The 27969-nt window shown below is 42.1% G+C and overlaps 1 protein-coding gene across 4 annotated transcripts in view; it reads left to right on the top strand.

The window, feature by feature from the left end:
• Positions 1–27969, top strand: part of PITPNM2 (phosphatidylinositol transfer protein membrane associated 2) — a 197704-nt gene that overhangs the window by 142009 nt on the left and 27726 nt on the right. For all 4 annotated transcript variants that reach the window (XM_032800530.2, XM_032800527.2, XM_032800531.2 and 1 more), the window contains 10 exons: positions 2632–2727; positions 8612–8713; positions 9752–9822; positions 12293–12537; positions 13054–13243; positions 14219–14338; positions 15131–15342; positions 20380–20555; positions 21021–21191; positions 22287–22436. In XM_032800530.2, the coding sequence (XP_032656421.1) occupies positions 2632–2727; positions 8612–8713; positions 9752–9822; positions 12293–12537; positions 13054–13243; positions 14219–14338; positions 15131–15342; positions 20380–20555; positions 21021–21191; positions 22287–22436 (1533 nt within the window). The remainder of the gene's footprint in view (positions 1–2631; positions 2728–8611; positions 8714–9751; positions 9823–12292; positions 12538–13053; positions 13244–14218; positions 14339–15130; positions 15343–20379; positions 20556–21020; positions 21192–22286; positions 22437–27969) is intronic.

The following is a 27969-nucleotide window of genomic DNA, read 5'->3' as shown; positions in this document are numbered from 1 at the left end:
TCCTAAGTTCCTACCCCCTTCCATTTCACCCAGCTCATTTACTTACCTGTATTTTCCCCAAACATCACGCTGACCACAGGGAGGCCTCCCTCCACACGCTGGACATCTACAGAGCGCTAACGTTCTATATGGACAGAACGCAAATCATCCAGACTGTTTGTATCCACAGCAGGACATTCTCAACGTCAAACCATCTCCAAGCAGAAACTTTCTAAGTCGATATCTACCTGTATCCAATTCTGTTACCAAAACTATGATCTACAAGCTTCCTCTGGACTTCATGCACACTCCACTAGAGCGCTGTCCACGTTGATAGCCTTTCTCAATAGTGTATCCATCATGGACGCTTGTAAAGCAGCTACCTGGGCATCAGCCCATACCTTTACCAAACACTATGTGTTACAGTAACAATCAGCCGCAGATGCCCAGTTTGGATTTTTGGTGCTCTCCACCATTCACAAATCAACTCCTAAGCCCCTCCTCTCCACGAGGGGCACTGCTGTACAGTCACCTAAAGTGGAGCACCCATAGGGCCATTCCTCGAAGAAGAAGAAGAAGAAGAAGAGAAGGTTAGTCATCTTGTGCAGTAACCGAGGTTCTTTGAGATGTTGTCCCTGTGGGTGCTCCACTGCCCCCCCCTTCAGAGTTTCACATTGATCCTTTGAGGTGGAGAAGGAACTAGGGGGACATTTGGCTGTGCACACAGGGGTAACCGCTCGGAGTGGTGCAAGACGGCTGCTGCACGCGCAGCCAACCAGGGCCCTGCTACTACAAATCTCTGATTAGAAGCGCAGGGCACCAAAACCTCTGAAGTGGAGCACCCACAGGGACAACCATCTCAAAGAACCTCCTTTACTGGACAAGATGAGTAACCTTCTCTTCACTTGCTACACACTTACCTGGAGATAAAACTACCACTTGCCTTGGCTGTGCTGGTATTTTACAGTGACAGAGACATCTCTTGTTAGCTATCTCTCCTGGTGTAGACTTGGCCAATGGAAATTGCAGTTCTTCAGCACCTCTCAGGATTTCACTTAAAGGTTTTCACCGGTAGCAAAGCATGATTTTTAAACTTCAGATTGGCATGGATTTTACTGGAAAAAACTGATGAAAGGAGTGAATTGCAATGAGTTGGGAAATACATCATGCAGATATTTTAATCCTCTTTCATGCTAGGTTTAAGAAACAACAGCATATTCACATAGATAAATGCGAAGAGCTGTCTGGATTTACAGCTACCTTTGACAAGAAAGTAACTCTCTCTCTTTGTATGCAGACTTGATCTGTTTTACACTGCCTAAGCAAGACCCCTGGTGTGACTGGGGCTCTTGTCACCATCCCATATATTATTACGTGCTCTATTTTTAGAAACTAGCATGCAAGTGCATTTGACGTCATTCCACTGTGATTTAGCTAGGCTATGCCAATCACACTGCTCGCTATTCCCAGAGGGGTGGATGGTGGGATAATCGGGGGCTACAGAACCAACTAAGCTGTAATTAACTGCCTCTGCTCAGGGTCACACTGGTCTTTCCACATGACAATTAGGAGGTAAAATTAGAATCTTAAGAATCTGACTCACATATTTAACCCTGTTACAGCAATGGAATAAATAGTTTTCATACAGCCATTGCAATAACATGAGCCATTCGATGGTCTTTGTATGCTAGATGAAAATTTTAACCCTACTGTGTTACATTAAAATGCTGCTGCTACAGGTACTTTGTGTGTGCTCCCTGTTCTGTAACATTGACGGGTCCATCACAATAATGAGTGAAACTGAGAGAGAGAGAGAACCAGTCTCTCTTGCGTCTTTGTGTATGATTTTCACTTTAGCTGACTTAGCATCCTGTGAAGAGCTCAGCTAAAAAGAGTTCACAGTAGCTAGTTTCTAAATTGTATTTTGAAAGCTAATGCCACAAAAGGTTTACTTAGCACAATGAACTTTTAAATGGAAAATGAAAGGAATCAAGTAGATGTAAGAAAAGGAGGGCAAACAGCTACTGAAGGAGCTGTCATGTACTCTTGTTCTCGTTGTATTAGTGTAAATCTGTCCATAGTGCACACTGAGAGCTTCCGTAAAAATAGTTTGGTAGCATTTTATTTAAATCACCTCAGTTAAAGTTTAAATAGATCTCTGTTGCAATTGGTATGGAAGCAATTTCCTTCCAGAAAACAGATCATTTCTCTCCATACTGTTCCAGGTAGTTTCCCATCTGAAAGTTAGTGGAAGCTGTAGCACGGCTGGTGTACTGTTACAGTCAAGAAGAAGGCTTACAAACCAGACTGTTTCCTTTTTAATTGCAAACTTTAAAAACAAAATGATTTTACACATCCTACTAATGGTTATAAATAGCTACCTTTCAAAATAGCATAAGAGTGATACAAACAGCTTGCTTTAATGTGGCAGCTTGCGGGCAGGTTATAACCACAGTAAGCAAACAGGACTTGTAAAGTGGTACATTGACATCACACCAGCATCACTGGAATATTGTGCCTTAATCTATTGCTGCAATGATAGATTTTCACTAGGTGCACACGACTATGTTCCTGTAGCAAAGACCATGTCAGGAAAACTCTGCCTTGTTTATGTAGCTTTCCGCATAAGCCTTTTTTTTTTGTTTTTTCCAGCAAGCCCCTCCCGCCATAGTATATCCGAGTGGAGGATGCAGAGCATTGCCAGAGATTCAGACGACAGCTCAGATGATGAATTCTTTGATGCACATGGTATGTGGAACCAAAATGGTGATCAGTTGTTTTATCTTCTTAAAGGGTAGAGTTGGGAGGGGAGCAGGCAGTGAGACCACCTGCCTTGCTTGAAACTGTATTGTTTTCTAATCAAGGGTTTTATGCAGCATTAATGTAATTCAGAGCAGCACCCAGCAGACTATTTCATTCAGCTGGGCAATATTTCAAGTTTAATGTAATCTGTCTGATTATTTTTTAACATGAAATGATCTTGGAGTTCTGTTAACATATGGAATTTTGGTATTTTTTGGTGCGAATGCACCTGTGTAAAATTCTGCAATTCTCTACACAAGCTGTGGATATAACTCTGAATATTTCTTATTCAGCATGACAGATTGTTTTCAAATAGCCAGGTGGTAACATTCATGATGAGTAGAGTCCTGCCTGAGTAAGAAGAGACCCTAGTCTGTCTTTAGTAAGAGTCCTTATTAACATCTTGTGTGCCTGCACGAAGAAATGCAAAAAGGAGTTAAGGGAGATGTCAGAGTTTACGAGCGCTGAAAGGTTGTTTTTTTTTCTGTAAGAATTCCTGAAGTGTTTTAATGTGCTATAGCTCTCTCCACATATTTTTATGTTTGCTGTGTGTATCTAAAAGGAGGATGCTCTGCTCTACAGGACTCGTATTGTATATTTTACTTATTTATTCAGTATATATTTGTTAAACACTGACAGTGAGCTCAGCACTGGTACAAAGCACTAACTACCAAGACACCCTTCTCGAAACAGCCTTTCAATGATCATCTAACAAGCTGGCTAACCTGCACTGCTGGAGCTGGCAAATGGAGTTGCTGGTACCATTTTGTAAATAGTATTTCATTCGTGATTGACCATAGCAAGTAGTACAGCTGAAGTGATGTACTCCAGAAAAGTTTTGATATCAAATATTACGAATGTGCCCCAGATTCTCAGGCTTTCCTTCAAATGTTTTCTTATGGGAAGTAGCATGCTGCTATAGAGTAAGACTGCAGGTTTGTGCAGGTTAAGGGGCTGCTTTTAGTACAAGTTGGCTCCGGGTTGAACCCCTAGGTGTCACTGGCCCATCAGCCAGGGCTAACTTATTTTATGTGTCTTTATTTATTAACTTATATAACTCCTGTAACAACTGTACCTCGAGGCTTTACCGTAGCAATATAAACATATGAATATAAGTGAGTCATCTAAACCAGTGGTTCTCAAACTTTTTTACTAGTGATCCCTTTCACAAAGCAAGCCTCTGGGTGTGACACCCCCCCTTATAAATTAAAAACACCTTTTTAATATATTTAACACCATTATAAATGCTGGAGCCAAAGCGGAGCTCGGGGTGGAGGCTGACAGTTCACAACCTCCCATGTAATAACCTCATGACCCCGAGGTGTCCCAACCCCCAGTTTGAGAACCCCTGATCTAAACAAACTCATAGCTATCCACCATGCATTTTACCTTTTAATCGCTGACTAACAGACTCTAGAGATGGACAACATCTGCTTAAATCATCTAGCTCATCTGCTGCCAATGGAAAAATTCCTCCCTATTCTGGTTTGACTGCATCCTATTCAGTCTAGGTTGAAATGTGCGTAATTTGATTGGTTTTTTCCTTCACAAATCGATGTTCTCGACAAGGCATATTAAGACTACTCTGTTTTCTTGGGTAGTGACAATCTGCTACACCCTTTATTGCAGACCAGACGGCTCTCTCATTAGACGCCAACTGCATTGGATTTGTGAATATGGAATGAGTGTTTCTTACAGTGAATACTGTAAGAGAGGCTTGCTGGGCCAGTACCATGGAAACTAAGTGTCGATTGGGGTATGAATCAATGATGAATTCAGCTCCTCATGAGTGCTTCCAGTATACATTCAGATTTCCTTGCTGAATAGGGAGTGTAATCTGAGCCTATAAAGATTTTTATCTTGTTAGACTTTCCACATGTTCTCAGTCACTGGCATGATCTGGTAAGGAGAGTTAAAAATACAGTAATATCTATACAGTAATAAATTATAATAACAGGAGTAATATCATATTTGGTGATCACTAAAGCGGCAGTAAGACCTATAATTAAACCTCTCAAAGAAATGAGTTCAATATTTAGATTAAGTTGCTGGAGAAGCTTTGAATTTAATCTCCCCCTTTTTGTTCTCTGTCTGACACACACGATTTCTCTGGTGTATTCCCATTGGCAGAGGTATCATGTGATGTTACCTGTTTGTACATTCTCTCTGTGCAGTGAAATCAGATCATCTCAAGTTTTATTGGGGTTTGAAGAATTAAATGGCATGTTGACATGACCATTTCCAGGTCGCTATCTTTTATGGCTGAGGTGTTATTAAAAGCACTAAAAATAAACAGGCTTTGCGCAGCAGTGCATTCAATCTGTATATAACTCTTAGCTGTTTATCAGATTTCCTGAAAAGAATAGTATTTCAAAATCTTTTTGTTCCTGATCCAAAGCACCTTGCAACTAATGATCTTATTAGTAGCTGCAAAGCAACAAAAAAAAAAAAGAGAGAACTTTAAGCCTGTGAATCTGAAAATTATAGGTTTTACATCTTGGAGACAGCTGAAATTGCAGTCATTTTTATGTTTAGAACTCAGTTAAATTTACCTCTTCAGGAAAAAAAATCGCTAAGCATGGAACTATAAATACAATTAAAACACAATTAACCTTCAATGATAAATATGATTTCAAATCAGGATTACATGAAAGCTGAACAAAAGCTGTGTTTTATGTGCAGATTTGAGGGGTCATTCATTGGTTTCTCTTCAGTGTCAGAGGGAAAAGTGCCCAGAAGTCAGAGATGGTCTGCTAAAGAATTGGCCTCTGACTGTGGGCAGCCTACAAGGAGGGGCTTTGTTAGCTGAAAGAAGAGTTTTAGAATAATGATACTGATATAGTGCCTATCATCTGCTCATTATGCTTAACAAATAATAATTTAATGAAGGTGAAAGTTGTATGAGGCAGAATGTTGCACACTCTCTGGTAACACAGATTCTAATGCTCTTCCAAGGCAGATTTGCATTGCTGCTATGTCTCTTGTTTCTGGATAAGAAATACTAATGAAGTCACTTAATAACTGTGTTTAATTAAATCTATCCCTGCAGATAGTTGTGCTTGACTGAATAATGTTGATAGCTCATAGGAAGATAATTGGTACACCGCAAATCCAATAGTCTTTCATACATTTCCATTTGAGAATTAAAAATATTTTTAATAGAGCCGATTTTGCTGGTGGGTTTTTACTAAGTCCCACTCATCAGTGTAGGAGAAACAAATGTTTAATATGCTCCAGCTTCCAAGTCTCAAAACTGAAAAAAGAAAAAAATCGCTTAACTTCCTGGCTAATGATCAGGCAGGTGTGTCAATAGGGGTGTTATACAGTTAAGTCTGTTTTTTGCCATACGTGGCATTTTTCAAATGTGATTTGAAAGAATTTTTCACTTACTAAGACATGAGCTCAGAGTTCTGAGCAAACTATGATGTTGTCTTTACATACATCAAACATTTATAGAGCCTATCACCATACTATTAGAGCACACTTTACCCAGCTTAAAATTGCATCCAAGCCCGTATCCAGGAATGAGGAACCATTGCATCATTCCCTCCTTTAGCTCATGTGCTTAGAATCTAGAGGACAGACTGGCACCATCGGGCAGGTCTACACATTAAACTTTTGCCAGTACAGTAATGTTGGCAATGGTGCAATTCTTTAACAACGTGTTTGTATCGGTAAAATCCTAGTATAGATGTAGTTATACCAGCAAAAAAATGCTTTACCTGTATAGCTTATTTCATTCAGGGGTATAAGCTATACCGGCAAAAGCACTCTTTTACCCGTATAAGCTGTGTATACTCTAGGTGAGTTTGCTGTCCTGGCAAATCCCTTCTAGTATAGGCTAGGCCTAGTGCCTGGGATTTCTAGCCCATGGTCAGTATAAAGTGGAAAGCCTGTGCAAAGTGGGTGTCTTGCTTCTCTTCCCTTGACTTGGGCTTACAGGGCTAAAAATAACAGTGTAGACATTCTGGCTTGGGCTGGTGCCCAGGCTCTGGAACCCAGTGAGGGGGTGGGGCTCAGAGCCTGGGCTCCCGCCTGAGCGTCTACACCGCTATCTTTAGCCTCACAGTGTGAGCCCTGTGAGACCAAGTCAGCTGACCTGGGCTCTGAGACTTGCTGGCATGAGCTTTATTTGGTCTGTGTGTAAACATACCCAATGAGTCTGTGTCAGTCAGCATGATGGGCAGTGGTCTCAGCCCACCAGCTCTCATCAGGTTGTTTTTGTAGGCATCATGGCAGAGGAGAGTTTCAATGGATGATAATCAGTTTTGTGGATGTTTATTGGGAGCTCCTCCTGAGCTTGAGCAGAGGCATGGGAGAAAGCACGAAAGAGCGTTAGAAAATGTAACTAATGGTATCATGGGCTGATCGGATATGAGAGTCAACATCCTGACAGTGAGAGAGAGGTGGTAGGCCAAGAGAGGATAGGCCATCAAGGGCCTTGAAAGTGAAGACCAGAGATTGTTTGATGCAGCAGACAAGGGGGAGCCAGTGGAGGGATGCAAAGAGAAGGTTGACATGGTCAAAACAAGGGCTAAGAAAACTGTTTGCAGCAGCATTCTCAGTGGATAAGAGGGGGGCAAGATTGCGTTTGTCAGGGCCAGAGAGAGGGATGTTGCAGTATTCAAGACTCAAGATGGTGAGGGCTTGTATGAAAGAGTTAGCTGTGTGGATAGCTAAGAAAGTCTGTGTCTTAGAGATGTTATGCAGGAAAAATTGCCAAGATTTAGACACACCCTGGATATGAGGAGCTAGAGAGAGGTCCAAGTTGAATATGGTGCCCATTGTAGCATGAGTGACAGTCAGTATCATAGTGTTGTCCATAGTGATTGAGAAGGGAGATAGCAAGGATGGCTGGGGAGAGGGAGATCAGGAGCTCTGTTTTAGCCACGATGAACTAGAGCTGGTGGCTAGACATCCACAAGGAGATGTCAGAGAAGAGAAACAAGCCAAGGTTTTAGTTTGGACAGAAGGAGACAGGTCTGAAGTACTAGGGGTAAATCGGTGAGGCTGTTTAAAATCATACAGCACTGTTTACAATATAGTTTAGGACAGAAAATGTGTCAAGGAAAACACCAAAACTTGGATTCTAACAGCTAACGTGAATTTAAAGCTATTTATAACACATTTCAGAGTTATACACAGGTTACTTGTATACTCTGTTGATTAACTTAAACAGCTTTTCTTTTATATTTAAAATGCATTTTGCTCTCACTGTCCTGAGAGTTGGTGTCTGCATAAGATTCCAGGATTGTCACTCTCTGTGTGTAGCTCTGAATCCTAGAAGGTCTATTGAGTCAGCGTAAACTTATGGAGACAGCTACAAGAAGGATTGAGAACTCTTTTTGTTTAGAATATCACCAGGTTCAATCATCACTAGGATTTGTGATCTGTTACCATCCAATGTTTAAGTCTTCAGCAATTTTGACTTCACAAATTCTACCTGTGAGTCGTACAGCTATAGTACATGTATCTATGCCTTGACAAGAGTCCTAGATCATTGTGATGCCAGAGGTAATTCAACCAGTGACCAGCCTTATTCTGCAGTTAATTTGCATGCGCCAATTTTATTGGTTGCATGAGGGAGACTGCACAGCTGGCAGATTTTGTGGCCCAACTGCCACACCCAAGTGAGGGCATGAGCTTTCAGCTACTAATTGATTATACAAACACCACGTTTAACCATTATCTTGCCTCAAATTGCAATGAGGTTACACAGCATTAATAAAGGTATACTTTTATTTATAGACATGCTGCATGTAGTGTGTATATGTGTGTGCATACACACGTGTACAAGTGTCTCATACAAATATTTTTTCTGTCTTTAAAGAGGGCTTGTCCGACAATGAAGAGATGTTCCCAAAAGAAATCACCAAATGGAGTTCCAACGATCTCATGGATAAAATTGGAAGCTCTGAATGTGATGTTCAGGGTAATTTATTTCTTTTTACTTCACACTGTACGTAGCATTTTTTTTACAGTCACTTAATTTAATTGTCCTGACCAGCTGCTAAGGAGGATACAATTTGTTACCCCCATTTTACAGCTGGAGAAACTGAGGCAGAGAGAAGTGACTTGCCCAAGGCCCCAGAGAGAGTCAGTGTCCAAGCAGGGATTAGGAATAGGGAGATTTTGTCTCTCAAAATCTCTCTTACGTTCCATTTCAGTTTGATTTCTTACTATAACAAAAGCAATTATGTGATAAAATGATTAAATGCTGTGGTCCAGTCTTAAATCACCCGTATATTCCTCAGACTTTTTAATCCCTTCTTCTTCCTTGCTCCCTCCTCATACAAGAGAGGTTTCTGTTAGGAGGTTTAGCCTTCTCACCTGTATCCTCCTCATCTGATAACATCTTCCTCTCTAAGCCGTTTTGAAGTGCTGAAAGGAAATTGACTCATCAGGTTAGACTGATTCAAGTAAATCCATGCATGCAGGAGCAGGTCAAACCCCATTCCCTTGTTAGAGTTCAAACAGCCTCTTCCGTGCTCCTGTGTAGCTGATTGTTTAACAGCTGTGCAAGGGTCTCTTCCACTGCTGCTCTTTAGTTGCTGGAAATGTACAGTTATCTCCTTGATGAAGAGACATATGGCCAAATTCAGACTGTTGTTAGCAATTTGCAATTCTGTTTCCTTCAGTGGGCTCCTACCTGCTCACACCACATCTGAATTGGACCCCTTTTTTAAAATATGGGCTGCATCCTCAGTTCTACAGCTGGATGTCCTTTAGAAAAACCTTCATGTTAAAAGAGAGAGAACTAGTAGGACATTTAATGGTGGTGTAGTTAGTGGGTTCTCAATGTGGGAAGTGACCAAAAAGTGTTGGGATCACATATACCCCATCTTTCGCATATCGCTGGCTAGGTGGGAGGTGGATCCTGATGTGGATAAAACAGAGAACCATCATTTATATAGCTGCTGTATAAAATGGGTTCTGGCTGTACTTACATTAGAAACCTCTTTAATTCCAGATGACTTGTATCATGAAACATCAACAGAGTACCATGTTGGTTCCAATGTGGAAGGGCTAAGCATCATAGAGGTAAACACTTAGATTGCATCAAATTAAAATCCCGTTTGTTTAGAGACTGTAGCTGGTGAAATGATGGAGTAAATAGTGCACGTCACTGCTGCAGATGTTTTTTATGTGACCCCTGTGGCATCTCTGTGTCATGGAGGTAGTTCATGACCGTGCTTACACAGTTACTTCACTAAGGTACCTACCTATAGAATACTGTTAACCACTCATAAAAAAACGACAAAGCTGAAAGGGCAAATGATGTACCCTTGAACTAACCTAGCAGCAAACATATTCAGAAGTAGCTGTCAGTTCACTGTTTGGAACCCTGTTTGAAAATCATTTTCCAACTCGGTTATAGAGAGGGGTCCAAATCTGAGCACCACATACCAGCAGCCCTGATGTTCAGGGACATTGTGAGCTCTTTGTGGTTCAGGCTCATCTTTCGTTGTAGCACAAAGTGGGGCAGGGATTTTTATTCCTCTCTAAAGAGAGACATGCAAGATCAAATCATGTTATGGACAAATCCTTCCCACTCCCCACCAAACACCCTCTAGTTTTGTTCCAAAATTAACATGTGCAGAAATGAGGTGGAAAACAAATAGAGTGAGGGTGTAATAGAGCGATTCTAAATTCTGTGAATTGTTCCTTATGGGGAGGAGCCGTGTTTTTATTTTACAAGTTTAACAAGTCTCAATTATCCAAGAGTAGTTGTATTTTAAGAAATGTGTCTTGAAGTCATTTTCTAGGGCTTGATTGGATTAAAGAATCCAAATAGCCCTCTCTACCCCTTACCTTACCTTTACGAGCAGAAGTCATTGAACTTGACAGGAAAGGAGCCTACAGGTGACTGCTGATAAGCCTCTGGGTGATTCATGGCATCTCAGAACTACATGAGGAAGAACTACACACATAAAATATTTATTACTGAAAGTAAAAGCAATACTGACCTGGTATAACCGCTTCTCCCATGCGTTTAGTCACGCACTTCCAGACAAGAATCCACTTTACAGACACAGTGGGCCAAAGTGAATGAAGGTGTAAGTGGTGGTGTAAGTTAGAAACTAATAATAATAATTAATAATACTTAGCTCTTATACAGCATTCCATCCATAGACAAATTCTAACTAGAAATTCCATTTCTTGAAGTCTTTAAATATGGTCTGGATGTCTTTCTAAAAGGTTGCATAGCTCAACCAGAAGTTATGGGCTTGGCACAGGATCTGTTGTATGAAATTCTCTGCCCTGTGTTGTACAGGAGGTCAGGCTAGATGATCAGAATGGTTCCTTCTATCACTAAAATGTATGAATCTCAAACTCACCGTTGAGTTGGGTGAATGTCACTACCCCCATGTTACAGATAGACACATTATCCATAGACCTTGGTTCCTCTGATACTGGGTAGATGTGGGGAAGAGTTTACACTGCTATTACTTGTGCTAGGAAAAATTAGGACTTGAGTTACTTTACAGAACTGTCAGTCTGGCACCTTTTCATGAGCACAAAATTCATGATAAAAAATGACATTGCATTCTAAGAAGAAAAATGTTCAAAGAGCTGATGTTTGGGTTAACCTAAGAAGATTTGGAATGTAGCCTTCGTTACCGCACAGCAGTGTTTCCCAAACTTGGGACGCTGCTTGTGTAGGGAAAGCCCCTGGTGGGCCGAGCCGGTTTGTTTATCTGCCGCGTGCGCAGGTCCAGCCGATCGCAACTCCCACTGGCTGCGGTTTGCTGCTCCAGGCCAATGGGAGCTGCTGGAAGCGGCAGCCAGTATGTCCCTCGGCCCACGCCGCTTTCCGCAGCTCCCATTGGCCTGGAGCAGTGAACCACAGCCCGTGGGAGCCGCGATCGACCAGACCTGCGGACACGGCAGGTAAACAAACTGGCCCGGTCCGCCAGCGACTTTCCCTACACAAGCAGCATCCCAAGTTTGGGAAACATTGCTATACAGGGATAAAGTATTAGGAGAAAGAATTAGAGCAGGACTCCCACAGTGTTTTTACTAAAATTGTATGATAACACCTTAAATGTATGTTGAATGTTTTGACCTGGTAAAATGCAGTGAAGGAGTCAGTGACACTAGTTATTATCTAGATCTTTAATAATATGATACAGTTAAAATGGATATTTTTGCACATGCTTTTGGGGTATCAGAATTACCTCACAGGCATTTCAGGAAGAAAGAGTCAAGTTTCTTTAAAGATACCCTCACTACAGGATTCCTTCTTGGGCTTGAAATAAAACATTTCTCCACCACTGCATATCTTGAAGTGCACCAGTTACAGTTGTGTGGACAATATACATGTTTTGTTTCTATTGGGTAGGAATTGGCCTGTCCCCTGGAGGTGCCTATATGTCAAGGCCGTGTTCTAAGTAGATTGTGAAGGGCTGTGGAATAGAAGATGCTAAATAAACATAGTGTTGTTGGGGCAAATACCAACGGCTTGGGGGAAACAAGTACTTCCACTGTATTTTGTTTAATTTCCTCTTAGGATGAATCAGTGCAGCCATCCATGCAGCCAAGCAAAATCCATGTCCTAATCTTGGTACTCCATGGAGGAAATATCCTGGATACAGGAAGTGGTGACCAGAATTCAAAACAAGGAGATGTCAATACTATCACCACAGTGTTTGATACAGTAATGAGGGTACATTACCCAGTTGCTCTTGGACACATTGCAGTCAAGCTAGTCCCTTGCCCAGCCATCTGCTCAGAAGCCTTTTCACTGGTATCCAAGTAAGTTAGTGCTCCTTAATCTTGGAGAGGGGCACATCTATAAAATTCTACTCTCTGTTGTAGTGCATCTGTAATCAGCACTATGGGGTATGCTCTGTCCTTATTGAGGATGCTTAATATTGATGAGAGCTATCCACACACTTTGAGAGCGCAGTTTATTAATTAACTAGCAAGCCTTCCAGCCTCAATTTCATACATGGCTGTAATGAATACAATAGCAATGCAGCCTGAGTTCTGTGATTGATTTACTCAAACTAATCAGATAAGTACTTAAACTTGAATTTACAGAGTTATTGTCCAAGGGTCATTCTGACTGTGTGTATTCTCTGAAGATTTAGGTTTAAGGGGGAAAGAAGTGTGTTTTCCCCAGCCTTAGAGCATTTCTACCAGCAAGAGAACACATAGCTTTTGTACTTTGAGATTTTTTTTATGATCTGAAACATTGATTGTACTGGCTGCAAATGATGAACTCATAACGCAAGCCTCTGTCTCTTTCATCTCCTCTCCTATTTTCAGCCTTAGCCCTTACAGTTATGATGAAGGATGCCTCTCCAATAGTCAGGATCACATTCCACTTGCTGCACTTCCTCTGCTAGCAACATCATCCCCACAATATCAGGAGGCAGTAGCCACGGTGATTTTGAGAGCCAATCAAGCCTACGGCGAGTTCATTAAATCACAAGAAGGCACATCATTTACTGGCCAGGTGAGTGAGCTGGTGTTTTAGAACAATAAAATGAAAAGTAGACAAGGCCATTTCCCTCTGAATCTCTTGGAAGAGTTGGAAAAGTTGGACAATGCTGGGCTAATTTATGAAAATTCTTTTCATGGGCTTTTTGTTTTGTTTTTAAGATAAAGATTTTCCCTTATTTTACACTGTTCTTATTGGAGATTAATTTTTATAAGAAGAAAATGCAAATTTGAGCTCAGAAATTTAGCTGTAAAAATGTGAAGTTTAAACAAAAGACACCAAAGGGGTAATGTAGCTCTCCAAATGAGGTATAAGAAATGCTCTTTATCTATTTTAGGTACTCCTCTGGCCCCCATTACTGTAACATCTGAGACACTCACAATCTTTAACGTATTTATCCTCACAGCGCCCCAGGAAGTAGGGCAGTGCTCTTGTCCCCACTGGAGTGCTGCAGTCTCCAGACAAGGAACTGAGGCACCAAAAGGCTAAGTGACTTTGCCCAAAGTTGCACAGGAAATTTGTGAGAAGGGAATTGAATCTGGGCCTCCTGAAACCCATGGTGGTGCCTTAACTGCTGGACTGTCCTTCCTCACCATGTATCACAAGTGCTTCTGCCTCTCCCCAACTTTTATAATCAGGGATTTCATGACCTCCCATATGGGAAGAAATTATCTCAGATCGTGCCTCAAGCCAGATCTGCTCCAGAGCTGGAAACCTTCCAAGGTACCTCACAGCCTGGTATAGAGGAACTGCTGACCCAGAGCTCACCCATCGGACACATGATGGTCAATAATTCCATAGCTGTTTGGGCTAGCAAGAGCTCCTAGGCAGATATTATCTGATTAAGAGGTGATGCTGATAAATACATGAAGGATCTCATGTTTCCCATTTTCTGGGCTTAGATGCTTTATTCCTTTAGCTAGTATTTCTGTGAATTCAAAGCGAGGGGGATCATTCGGGGTTTTTTTCCATCTCTGGTTGCTCTTTCAGGTCTGTTTGGTAGGGGACTGCGTAGGAGGAATCCTGGGATTTGATGCCTTATGTTACAGCAATCAGACTGTGTCTGAGAGCCAAAACAGCAGCCGACGAGGGAGTATTGTGAGTGTGCAGGTAATGTAGCCTACTAGAAATCACTCGGGATAACCCTGTTGGCCACAGAACTTCCCTGTCCGCCTCTAGCTCCAGGCAGAAGGGAGGGTTCCACCTTTAATCCTTCCCAATTCTACCTCCAATCATAGGCACTATGGAGGACTGGTTAGGACTCTCAGTGATACCCTAATATCAGCAATAGTCACCACTGCTGACCTGCTTGTCAAAGCATAAGAATGTCTTTTAGAAAACATGGACTGTTTCTAATTTATTTGGGGCTTTCATCAGAAAGAACAAAGCTCTGTTTTCCAGTTTCATGGAGGTTGTATGCACACTGGGGTGTGTGCTTGTGTCCCTACTTTTGGAGTAGGCTTTGCCCAACCCTGCTGTGTTGTATTGTTTTGTATTATAAGCCCGCCTAGCGTCTATAGAAATGTTGTTTTGTTTTAGGTTTGAATACCAGAAATCCCATATGAAGCTAGGTTGTTTTTTTTTAGTATATTTGTCAAGTGAAAATTCATTACAGACAAGGATGTTCTGAGTAATCTTGCTCAGGACCATTAAACCACCTATTCTCCCAGACAGTGTGAGTTGTTAGTGCCCTTTTTAAGCTTTTCAGTTGTGCTCTGAGGTAGGTAAAGTAGAAAAATTCCCAGAGTGCACTTAGATAGGGTAAGTGTGTTAGGAAATGGAGAGATTAGGTAGATTTGAACTGGAACAAATGAGGAGGCAGTGCGGCTCTTTGAAGAGGGAGGGTCTAATGTGGTTGCACTTCTGACTTGCTGCCTGATGCGTGTGTACTTCAAATCCTAGGACACTGACATCCTGTCTCCTGGAATAATTGTGAACAATAGTTATTGTTCCAGTGGCTCCAACCTAGAGGCCAGCAGGCACCTCAGCAGAAGCAACATTGATATTCCTCGGAGCAACGGAGAGGATCCAAAGAAGCAGCTGCCCCGAAAAAGGAGTGATTCATCAACCTACGAAATGGACACAATAAAGCAACATCAGGCATTCCTTTCAAGGTGAGATTTCAAAGGAACAGTGAGTCAGGAATACCCAGGAGCAAAAGAGACACCCGTGTGCAGTTTTAATGTTGTTTTGTAACCCCAGGGATGGCAAGGTTGAGGAACATTATTGAAGAACATCAAAGGTGTTCAGATTCCTTTGGCAAGTGTGGGCTTTACAGAGGAATTACCAGCAGCATTGTATGGTACCATGTGATTGTTGGGACAGAATTAACCATGATCTGCTGCTGTGCTGCACCCATGTTACAGTGGGGGGAAAACAGCCACATAAGAGTAGCAAGAGGTTGGTGGTTGTTTTTTTGCCATGTTACTGCAGCAGAGTAAGTATGTAACTAGTGCAGCTGAGGACGAGACAGGAGGACTTAGAGGCAAATGCCATTTTAAGTTTAGAGATCTATCAAAATTGATCCTGACCTGGCTGGCCTGTTGATCGGAGAGATGGGCCCAAGCCATCTGTTATGAGTATCCCTAAACATTGGGATGTTTTGAGTCTGGATATGAACGCCGACCCTGGCCCTTCCTGGGTTCCTAGGGCCCTTTGCTGCTATTCTGGAGACACAAGTCCAGGGCAGTAGTCCCTTGCTCCCAGGCCACGGGGTTTGGGATGCTATAGGTGCAGCACTACGGTCCCCAGAATTGCTCAGCTTTGTCCAGTCCTGACCCTGACCCTATTTAAGGAGCAGCATTGACTGGCTCTGAAGGGTGATTCCAAAGCCAAGCAGCCTTGCCTGGAGGTGAGTGGGAGCAGCCCAGGGCCTTGCATGTCAAGCAGGGAGCTGAGGGATCCTCAGGGCTCTGCCAGGGGCACAGTGGAACCCTGGGAGAGGAAATGAGATGATTGTGGATCCTAAAAGAACAGAATCCTAGGCATTAGAGATGGAAGAGACCAATTAGTTCCCATCCAGCACGTCCCCAGTTAGTGCAGGAGTGTCTTCGACAGGTTACTAGACTGAGCACAACGTTAGATATAAGTGTTGAAAGCTTTGGGTCTCCCCATCACTTCCCTTGGCATACTGCTCCCCACTCTAACAGAGTGCTGTGAGGGAGGTTTTTGTTCTTGCTCTTCAGCCTGAATTTTCCCTTTTGGGAAATCTCTTTCATAACACCCTCCTGAATCTCCCAGTGCATAGGCTCAGCCAGAGGCATGTGTTGTATATTTACTGTATTGCCAGCACAGGCAGCCAGAGTTGCCTCTGCCCTGTTAATCCCCTCCTCCAAATAAATGTGTACCCTTTACTAAGCATGGAGCCTGTTCAGTTACATCAAAAGTCTGTTTCAGTTTCTTACATATATTGAGGCCCTTACGTAGCGTAATACCAAACTTTTTAAATGGTTCTCTAGAAAATCACTTAATTTATTATTAACTGAATTACTTTCCTAGAGGAAGGTCCTGTTACCACTTAGATACTGTTCAAGGAGTGCGTCTTTGAAGCAGGACGCTTATGTCCTCAGTGCAGCATTTCCATCAGCTTGTGGAATTAGGAGAGTTCTAGATATTTTCTACTGATCCTTCCCTTTCATTGCCTGACAAGCGATGAAACCTGTATGCAACTCCAAGCCTCATTCTCCTACACCCGCTAAGGTCTTCTTTCCATTCCAGCTTAAGGGCTTGGACTCTACTCACCTGTCAAGGGCCCTTTACTGAAAGATTTATACAAGAGGGAAGATAGGAAAGTGAATGGTATTGGTGTATGGAACTGCTATATTAAAAAAGATGGCTGCATTTAGGAAAACCAATAAGCTCTTTCCAGGAGACGAATAAAAGACAGTCAGTCTCTTGTCGTAGCTTAGCAAGGGAACCTCCCGTGTTAGGCAAATGCTGGTCAAATCAAAACATATTGCTTTCTCCTCCTTGCTTGCTCTAGAAGCTAGAGAGGGCTGTATCCTGGACTGAACCAAGGAAGATACCCTTATTTGGTATCTGGCAAACAGCTTCCTGTTTACCTTGTAAAATGGGTGGTGGCCCGGAGTGGGCTAGGGATACTGGCAGGGCCATTGCGTTTACCCCTGTCTGATTGCATATAACCGTGTTACATTATTGTTACATTACACTCTGCTTCTGATGATTGATTAATGAACAGCAGGGTAACCAGTACGATCTCCTATCACTACATAACTTTATCACTAGTATGAATTTTTGCTATGAAAACCAAGACATGATGTAATATGGTTACATGGATTAATGGAGAGATCTTGGCAAGAGAGAGACCCGTTTTCCTAATGAGCACAGCAAATGTGTGTCATTCAGGCAGCCTGGCATATGGTGAGCTTTCCATCAGTGCCCAATGCAGACTTTAACACATGCCAAAGACAGATTAATTTTCATTCGCGTGTTAGACTTATCCACTGCTTTGGGACAATGCCAAGCAAAGTCAGAGTGTCATCTGGTGAGACGACCACTCTTATTTTTAAATTCAATCCTTCTGCACAGCTACAATATTTCTGGTTGTGTTCGTTTTATATTGTCAATTAGTTAACTTGCTACTAAACCCAATTTGATCCTGTCTAATCACTGCAGCTGTAGCATTCTAAAGGAAAAGCAGGACCATGTGGATTGCTTTGGGCATGATGGATTCTGATTCCCCCTCAGATCTCATTTCCTTTGATTCCCAAAAGAGCTGTTGCATATTCACTAAAATGAGAAAAACTGTACCAAACGGCTTATTAGAGTGTGTTTTCTCTCCCCCATATCCAGCCTGAGGGAGGCTGAAGGAAGGTACTTGGAATGTAACAGAAGTTGAAACCCATCTAGAAAATCCGTTCCTGCCATAATACATCTGATATATGTGCCATCTATCATTTTGTGTATTCATTTGAATCAAGCTAATGGACTGGTTCTTCTCTAAAAGAGTGAACTTGTTGCTTATCAAGTTGTCTTAGTTACATGTAAGACCAACATGTTGTAGCCCTGACAGCCAAAATGGTTCTACTTTTACCAGAGGATTGTTCTTTTGCACATGCACGCCAGCATCATGCGTTCTAGTGGCGTGACCTCTTGGAGCATTGTTCATATCACAGGAAAGGAAGCAGGCACACTTTAGCTGTCATTGCTGTTCACCGTCTTGATGCCACTGTTTTGACTTTCTCAATGATTTGTGTGCACAGTATAAGCAAGCATCATAACTTGCTCTCGTTGTTAGTTTATTCCCTAACTCTAGACATAGAGCACTACGTGTATTACAGAAAATATATGACAGTGTGGTACAGTGCAAAGCTTTTATTAGTGTCTGTCTAGATTGGCAGCCAGTGGAGGCTCAATGAGAAAATAAAATCAGAGTGAAACCAATTTACCTTTTTCCCAGCTGCGTGTGTGTCATTCGCAGCTGTTCATTTGTCAGACTGGCCTTCCCAGATGAAGGATGCATACAAGGGCAGCTGCTCCAGTATCCCAGTCGGCACAGTGTACACAGCCATGTTCCACCAGGGGCTCCAAGACAGCAGCCGTAGCAGGACTTCACTGCACAGCCTGGCAGCCGCTACGCTTTCAGAAGGGCCCCTAATGAATGAGCACTTCATGCCTGTAGAGCTAGGGCAAATTGCAGTGACCCCCTCTAGAACTCTGCCCCAGAGCCGGGAAGGGCAGTGTCATTTGGAGTTAGCCTGACTCCAGGCCAGTAGAACTTTTCTGTCAAACCAAGCTGCCATGTAATTCATTTATCCTCCATATTTTATAGGAAAATTCTTTCAACTATGTTACAGAGAGCTTTAAATACAGCCAAATTGTCTTGGTCTAACTCTGCAGGCCTTGGAAAATTACAATTCAGACTCAGACTCCTAGAGTCTGAAATAAAAACCAACCCTTCTTCCTTCCCTAAAATAACTTCTTTCTGATCCATACATTGTGATGTTTAGCCTCTGATATCTCACAACCCACCAGCTCTAGAATAAAAACAAGCACTCTGTCCTGTTGGAAGCTGGAGTGATCCCCAGCTCACCCATGTAAGAGAGCTTGTGTTTCTAACCCTGGTGGAGTTCCAGGAATATTGGACTTTATACTTGACCTATAAATCTGCATATTGCCACCCTGCAGTTCAGACCCATTGAATTTTTTAGAAGGGGAAAAGAAACAAATTAGGGGCAGGCTTTATATTTTTTAATTGAAGCTTTCTGAAGTGGCTCAGGATGGGGCAAGAGGGGAGTTTAAAATGTGAGTAGTCAGGACACACATGGATTACTGTGCAGAATCCAGGGAAGGTTATTGCTGGTGCATGATAAATGCAGTTTATCACATGGTTTGCTCAGTTCATCACACTGAAATCACTGCCGTAGTATATGGGGTATAAATGTGTATATATTTTTATATAAGCTTATGCTGTTAGAAAACTCTGGCGTGAAGTCGGTGCACAAGAATGTAGGAAACCCTCTTGCGGATTTTGATCTTTCTTTTTCTCTTTCCCCTCCCATTTTCTTTTTTCTTTCCTTTGTAATCCCCTAACATTTGTCCCACTTCCTTGAAGAAGAAATGGGTAAGCACAGCTCATTGCTTTCCGTGGCACTGAGAAACAGAGTGATGAAAAGAAAAAAATGATGAAAAGAATTATGTTGACAAGAAGAGACGCAGTATTAACAATACATGTACTTGGAGTTAAGTTAAAATTGATTGTAAATGCTGCCTTGTGCATGGTACTATAGTAATTTTTGTTTGCTCTTCCTAGCATGCAAATTACTACTTCAGCAGCAGCAGCCAGCATTTTACTCCAATCCACAAAGAGCGTATTAGAGATTGGAGGAGTGGGGAAAGGAATCTTAGAGATTGTAGCTCACTTGGCGCTTGAATTTATGAGCTGGATCATATCAGTGAAACAAGGGGACTCTGCTTTGATAGGGTCTCTCACTAGCATGTAGAGGCACAGCTGATTAATGGATACATTTCCTTTTCTTAAAGTAAGAAGAATTATCTACACCATTAGCCACAGTACAATCTGTGTTCATTTTTTCTTTAAAAAAAAAAAAAAGGCAAAAAAACCCACACCCTTGTGAACAAAATTTTGGCTTTTGACCCTGTTCTGATTTCTGAAATTATTGTTGTTTTAGTTTACATTCTAGTGTTCTGAGAAATGACCCAGGATCCAGACGATCAAGTAGCTCCACAATGTTGGATGGAGGAAACCTTGGAAAATTTGAATTTGAGATCACTGATTTCTTCCTGTTTGGGTCTCCCTTGGGCCTGGTCCTTGCATTGAGAAAAACCGTCATCCCAGCTCTTGACAGTAGGTTTTGGCATGCACCAGTGGTTCCACTTACTGGGCATTTTAAATACCTTCTACTACAAAAAGCTTTCAGACTTGCAAAGAACAAATCCAGTTATTTGGATAAGATGAACTGTAGAACATATTGTGAAACTAAATTATATATGTGTTGTTCCACCATATAAGTTAGTACTAGCTACTCCTATAAATATTGATTACACATTTTTTGTCATTTAGCCCTAGACAACAAAAATCTAAACATATGCAGCAAAAAACTATTTAGTAAAGTATGTTCCAAAGAAACATCAGTTGTCCTGCTTGACTTACAACTGCAGTGTGATGGAAGTAAGGGCTATTAAAGGGCTTTTTTTCCCCTCATGCTGCACTTTACAACTAGTAAATCACCTTTTAAATAGATTTATACGAGCCTCACAAATAACTTTGTAATACTTGGGAGTTTCTTTTTTCCCCTCCTTTTCTCCTTAGTCTTTCAGCTGAGGCCAGCCTGCCAACAAGTCTATAACCTGTTCCATCCTGCAGACCCATCTGCCTCACGCCTGGAGCCCCTTTTGGAAAAGAGATTCCACGTATTGCCTCCCTTCAATATTCCACGCTACCAGAGGTTCCCATTAGGTGACGGCAGTTCTGCTCTTCTGGGTACGTCAATTTTTATCTCTTATCTGCCTGTGGCCCAAAGACTGTGCTCTCGGCACAGACGCCGAGGTCAGGGGTGTTTTAACAATGTGAAGTGCACAGGATTGGCCTCGTAGTGTTTAGCTTCTTCAAAAAGTTCCCAGGCAAGTGGATTTTTCTTTACAAATTCAACGCCTCACATCCCAAATGCCATTGTTGTCATTTATTAAATAAAGCCCAGAAGTTGCTTTGAGTCAGTATGCAATGTACTCTGTATGTTGTTCTCCATTTTACATCCTAGGTAGTGCTTGGGATTGGAACCATTTCACAGGAATGGAACACATGATCAGCTAGGCTGAGATTTAGGGACTTGATCTTTCAGGGGGTCGATGAGGACTGGGAGGGAGCAGAGCAAAGCCACGTAAGGGATGCAGTTTGCTTTGTTGCACACAATCCATATGAGTGAAGCAAGCTGAGGGGACTGGGTGCCCAAATACCGTTAGCTATGCATGGCACATTCTGTTGAACTGATGCTGCATATATTGCCCATGCAAATGGCTCAAATAAGGGAGCAGTGCTCAGAAAGCCCATTTTCAATTCTTGTAATCTACCCATATGTAAGCCAGCAGTTGAAGACCTCTTTCAGCCTAACAAACTTGTCTATAGTGAACTCCATTCATAGTGAAATCAAATGCAAGTCCCTGATTATTACAGTGCATCTCAGTGTGAAAATTTAAAATCTTATTAAGTAAATCTCCACTTGTTTTGGAGAATAATTTTCTCACTTTAAGAAGATTCCATTATATGTACTGTAAAATGATGATCAGTGATCATTTTGAAGAGCTACATTGCAGGATTTCCTTTTCTTCTGTTGTAAAATTGCCATTCCTGTGCTTTCTTCTGACATTATAACTGTTTTAACTAGTAACGCACTGAATTTAGGCTTATTTGGAAGACCATCTGTATTGGCTTCAATTCGTCTAATTGAAGGTTGGTCCTTTATAGAAGACCCTGAACTGTAGTTGCAAGTGTTTGATTGTAGTTGTTTGTATGTTTTACAGTTTGTGGCCACATGTTGGTTGTTCTTGTCCTTCTGTTTTCTTCCCCATTTGCTTCTAGTTGAGACAGTCCAGAACAATCCTATCCTCCTTGTGGAAAGCAGCCCATTGGTTGCTCTCCAGCGCCAGGACAGCTTCATGGAAACCAGTATCCCTGTTCCAGTTCTGAATTGGCAAGATGTTTCCAATAAAAATGCCGTTTTTGCTGAGTGTGTGTAACGTACCCTTTTCTAGTGTCTTGTGTTGTGTACTTGGGGTGCTCCTTGGAGAATGGTCTTCCACCTCATGGGGCTGAAAGCTTTGCACTGTGTACCTGAATATGACAAGTGAAGTACCTGCATAACCATGTATTCTTGGGCCCAACAAGCCACTGAAGGGGGCGGGGTGTGTGTGTGGAAACTGAGCTGTGAGTTGTCTCCCCTTCTGCTGCTAATGCTGGAAGGGGAGATTGGAGCCAGACAATGAGTTTGCTTTTCCTCCGGTAGAGCTACTGGAGAGGCATCGAGTGGCCGAAAGCTGCGGGCCCCCATGCTTGCTTAGCTTTTGCTTGAGGCCTGCCCTGCTGTTACAGTTTATGCAGTGTACAGAATCTGCCATTGAAACTGACACCTGGGTTTTGCTTGCACTATGCAGTCAGCACATAACTACAGAATAACATGCGCTATATTGTATGCCTGTACCAGAAAGTGACCAGATATTGTCACGTGCCCAAAGGTGCACAGCTTATATTTAGACACTAATTTTGCATCATCTAAACACAGTGGACAAAGCTTTCAGGACCCAAAGGTGTCTTTTTTTAATTTGATTTCTCAAATAATTGCTGCTTTAAAAACAAGTTTGGTTTTTGTTGCTGTCAAAAATGCTGCATGGCTATATTTTTCTCGATTACAGCTGATACCACATCTGCAAGTTAATGAGACTTTCAACTTTATTTATTTTCTCCTGTCTTTTTTGTTACTCTTCCCACCCCTTTTAAATATGCCTCCTGGAGAGCCTGATCCTGCAGCCCTTACTCATGTCAGTCAGTTCTTATTGGTCTGAGTAACCCCATTGTGCTGAGTGGTAATTTTGGAACAGCAGCACCTCTCATTGGTTACATTGGATAGACGATGACACAGGGAGAGATTTTCAAAGCTGCAGATGGATGTTAGGTGCCCCATTGCCATTTGTGCCTTTTGAGATTCTCTCCCCCAGCGTTCTCTAGGAGGGCGGGAGAAAGGACACTACAGTATTGCCCACTATCGCTTTCCACTTCACTAATGCACTTCACTTAGCCTTCATCCCGTGTTAGCTGACTACCCATACAAAAAAACTCTTCTCCCATCTCCCATCGTCTCAAGAGTGTCATGTGGCCTAGTTGTGCCCATATCTGACTCTACCAATGGGACTGCAGATGAATTTTCAGGAATAATAAAACGGCGCTTCAGTCTCTTTTTCTGTTGCTTTTGAAATTAAGGATGGGATTTTCCAAAGCACTCAGCATTGGCCACTGACTTCAGTGGGAGCAGAGTTAGGTCAATGCTGAGCATTTAAAATGCCACCCCAATTTTTTGTTTTAACTGCTGAAGAGCTCTTTGCTTCAACACCACAATGCAGCCTATGTATTCCTTTGCAGGGTACCGGGCTGCATTGAAACAGCCTGTTTCCTGACGGCATGCAACCCTGATACCCCAGGAATTTAACTCAATGCCACTGATGTATTAGATAGCCCGATGGTGGTCATTTGGTGGGAAGCAATTACTGAATGCACTGAAAAATGAGTCTTAAAATGAAGAGTTGCGGCATTTGAATATGTATTAAAGCTATACAGCCCAGAGTTGGGAGAAGAAAGGATTTTCCTCTCTCCCCATCCTTTGCTCACTTTGGAACTACATTAGAACTTTGCTTGTTCACACTGCATTGATCTACACACTCTGTAATTCACACGCACAAAGGCAACTTCACACAACTTCTCAGCAAAGCTCTACTAGCAGAGGTGGTGCTACAGAGTGAGATCTCCTGTTTCTAAGTCTTCGTTACTCAAACAAAACACACTATCAAATCTTTACCACACAAAGTGCATTTAGGCCAGCATAGTCAAACGGCCCAGATCTGCATCTAGAGACCTAAATAAGTGGCCTGATTTTCCAAGGAGCTTGTCACCTACTACTCCCATTATAGTTACTTATGCATCTAACTTTAGGCTCCCCAGTTTGAAAACATTGGCCTTAGCACACAGTTAAAATTATCTTGTTTAGAACTAAATCGCACCTGTCAAGTGAAATGAACATATGACCTTTTGTTGCTGCATTATCCTTTTTTAAAACTTTGTGCAAAATGTTAGTCATTTATACTGAGCGAATTGTAATGCAGTGAGTCTCCCAGTCGTTTGTGTGAGTAAACGAGGTCCTGTATTGAACAGACTAAGGTTTAATTTGCAAATCATTTTCAATATAGATTTGGGATTTCAGAATACTCGACCGAAGAGGTAAATTGACGAAGTGGGTATTCACCCACAAAAGCTCATGCTCCAATACGTCTGTTAGTCTATAGGGTGCCACAGGATTCTTTGTGGGGTAAATTGAAAAGACTAAGTTTTCTAGACATTTTCATCTCTTGTGTTTCCTGTCCTATATTTTCCCTGGATACAGCTCTCTGTTATAGAATTGAGGGCTCATAGTTTGAAAAGGGGGGACTCTGTCACTAAAAAAGGGAGAGATTCTGGAGGTTTAAGAAAATATGAAAGCAGATATCATTAAGACTGTATGAGGGAGCACTGCTGTCAGAGTCAATAGACTCCCTTTATCTGCATGTAGAGTGTTAAGCTCAGTAGCAAAAGCTTAGACGTTTATATGAATTAGAATAGTCTGTGGCGACACCAGCTAGGACGATATCAAAAGGGCTGTCCATCTTCTTGCGTCAGACCCAGTATTGCCAACCTCAAGCATTCAAAAATCATGAGTCAGATCCCAAAATTTAAATATCATGAGTTTTCTTTTCATAATTTGTTTTAAAATTTGCATCCAGATTTGTAAGCCTTTAGTGTGGTCTCACGTCAAGTTTCCCAGCTTTCTAGCCCTCCTGGTTGCAGAGGACACTTGCTTTTTTATGTTACTTGCTTTTTTATGTTACATGAAAGCTGAGATTCTCCTGCAATCTCTGATTCCAGCAGCTGGGGCTCTGAGAAAAAAAAATAGATATTGTAAGAGTTGGCAACACCAAATGCCAAGAGGCTGCCATTTTGGATCACTCTTACCACATAGCTTTTGAGCTGCACAAGTGCTGTAGCACTGTCACCACTAGGTGGAGGTCTTATATTGGCATGGTTGAAAGTTGGTCCTTGTTCCCTATTACTGTCGGCTGCAGTTGGGATGGGAGGAAAAGTGCCCCCCAACCCCTTGTGTGTGCCTTGGGGGTTATGTCATTTCCTTCAAGGCATCGACATCGGTGTAGGTGTCAGGATACCCCAACGCTGGATCAGTAGTCTAGTCTGTTTTGCTGCAGCAATTCTGTAAATTTTTACAGCCTGGCAAAACCTCCTGAAAACAGGGTTCCGCCCTTGCTTTCTCCACACATCTTTGATTGTGGGCCTGATCCTGTGAGGCATGGGGGTCCACAATGCAGGTAGCTCAGTGGGGAGCTGTACAGATGCCACTGACGATAGAGTGTGGAGACTTGAATAGGATCCACCTCTCTGGCCTGGTGTTGTTCACTAGGGGGAAATGGTTGAATTTAGGCTGGGTGTAGTTCAACATGCTAGCTGGGCCCGAGATGAACTTGACCTTTAACCCCCTAGTGCAGGTGCAAGGTAAGATCTTGAAATTGAATTATTTAGCTAGGCTGCAGCTCAAGCAACTGAAATTGAGCTCAGGAAGTTCGGCTATGTCTACACTAGGGGAAAAGATCAGGCTTAGCCAGCACATTAGCTGAGCCCAACCTAAACTCAGCACTTTTCTGAGTCAGGATAAAGTCTCTGAGTCCGAGGGGTTGTATAGCTGAGCTCTGCGGTGTGTCTGCTGATTTAATGGAGAGCTGTTCCCATCACACACATTCCAAGCCCTGTTGCTGTATCACTCTGTTACAGGAGGGCTGTGGGCCCAATAAGGCATTGGTGAAACACATGGTAAGAGTGCCTGCCCCAGAGCACTTACAATCTAATAGATAAGCCAGACAAAGGCTAAGCAGGGAAACAGGTGCAGAAAGGGGAAGTGAAATGCTCAGGGTCACACAGCAGATTAGTGTCAGAGCTGGAAATAGAACCCATGACACGTATGTCCCACTCCTGTCCACTGGACCACGCCAGATCTCCATTCAGTTCCGAACTGTAATCAACTCCCACACTTGACTTGTGCCCCTTTTTGGAATGTGGCTTCAGCGTGTTTCCTTTCTATAAATCTTTTATTGATGGAAGTGCCAGTAGGACCATGAGACTGCTGCAAAGTGTGGCACGGTGAGACATGCTGCAGTACAGATGCTGTGCAGTAACCTTGATAGCTGGCAGCTCAAGGCAAAATGGAAAGAGGAGGGAAGTGAGGGGAGCGTACATCAGAGGAGAGGGTGACACTAGCAGAGGCCTTTCAGGCTTAACTCATACAGTGTATGAAACACAAAGTGTCAGGGTCAGACTCCAACTGGGCCCTAGACACTGACAGTCCATATGGCTTTACGTTGATCAGCTTGTAGCTTTTTTTTCCCGCAGAGCACTGAAATAATCTTACCAACATTTAAGTCCATGTTCTACTGCTTTCAGCCATTCTCTTTTCCGTCAGAATGGCATATTTCACGTCAGTTGTGTGCCAGAGCCTGTGTTAACTGCACGTATCTAAGAAAGCACAAATGTTTGGAGTTCCATTTAGCAAGTCAATAGCGCTAGGCATACGGGCTTCTCGGATCACTATTTAGATGACTCATTTGTGCGCTTGCTAATACACCACCAGACTGACCACATCCAAGGATATTTAATTTCCAGTTAGATCATTTCCCACACAGTTGAAAAAAATAATTTACAGTAGGGCTGTCGATTAATAGCAGTTAACTCACATCATTGACTCAAAAAGTTAATTGCGATTAATCAAAATTTAAATTGCACTGTTAAACAATAGAATGCTGACTGAAATTTATTAAATATTTTTGAATGTTTTTCTACATTTTCAAATATATTGATTTCAGTTACAACACCGAATACAAAATGTACATTCCTCATTTTATATTATTTTTATTACAAATATTTGCATTGTAAAAATGATAAAAGAAACAGTATTTTTCATTTCCCCTCATAAAAGTACTGTAGTGCAATCTCTTGATCATGAAAGTGCAACTAACAATTTTAGATTTTTTTGTTACATAACTGCACTCAAAAACAAAACAATGTAAAACTTTATAGAGTCTACATGTCCACTCAGTTCTACTTCTCGTTCAGCCAACTGTTAAGACAAACAAGTTTGTTTACATTTACAGGAGATAATGCTGCCCACTTCTTATTTACAATGTCACCAGAAAGTGAGAACAGGCATTCTCATGGGACTTTTGTAGCCGGTGTTGCAAGGTATTTACGTGCCAGATATGCTAAACATTTGTATGCTGCTTCATGCTTTGGACACCATTCCAGAGGACTTGCTTCCATGCTGATGACGCTCATTAAAAAAATAATGCATTAATTAAATTTGTGAGTCAACTCCTTCGGGGAGGGTTGTATGTCTCCAGCTCTATTTTACCCACATTCTGGCACATATTTCATGTTATAGTAGTCTTGGATGATGACTTAG

This window comes from Chelonoidis abingdonii, chromosome 22 (assembly GCF_003597395.2).
Source record: "Chelonoidis abingdonii isolate Lonesome George chromosome 22, CheloAbing_2.0, whole genome shotgun sequence".
Taxonomy (NCBI): Eukaryota; Metazoa; Chordata; order Testudines; family Testudinidae; genus Chelonoidis; species Chelonoidis abingdonii.
The sequence above is the reverse complement of the archived record's forward strand: the minus strand, read 5'-3'. Positions and strand labels throughout refer to the sequence as shown.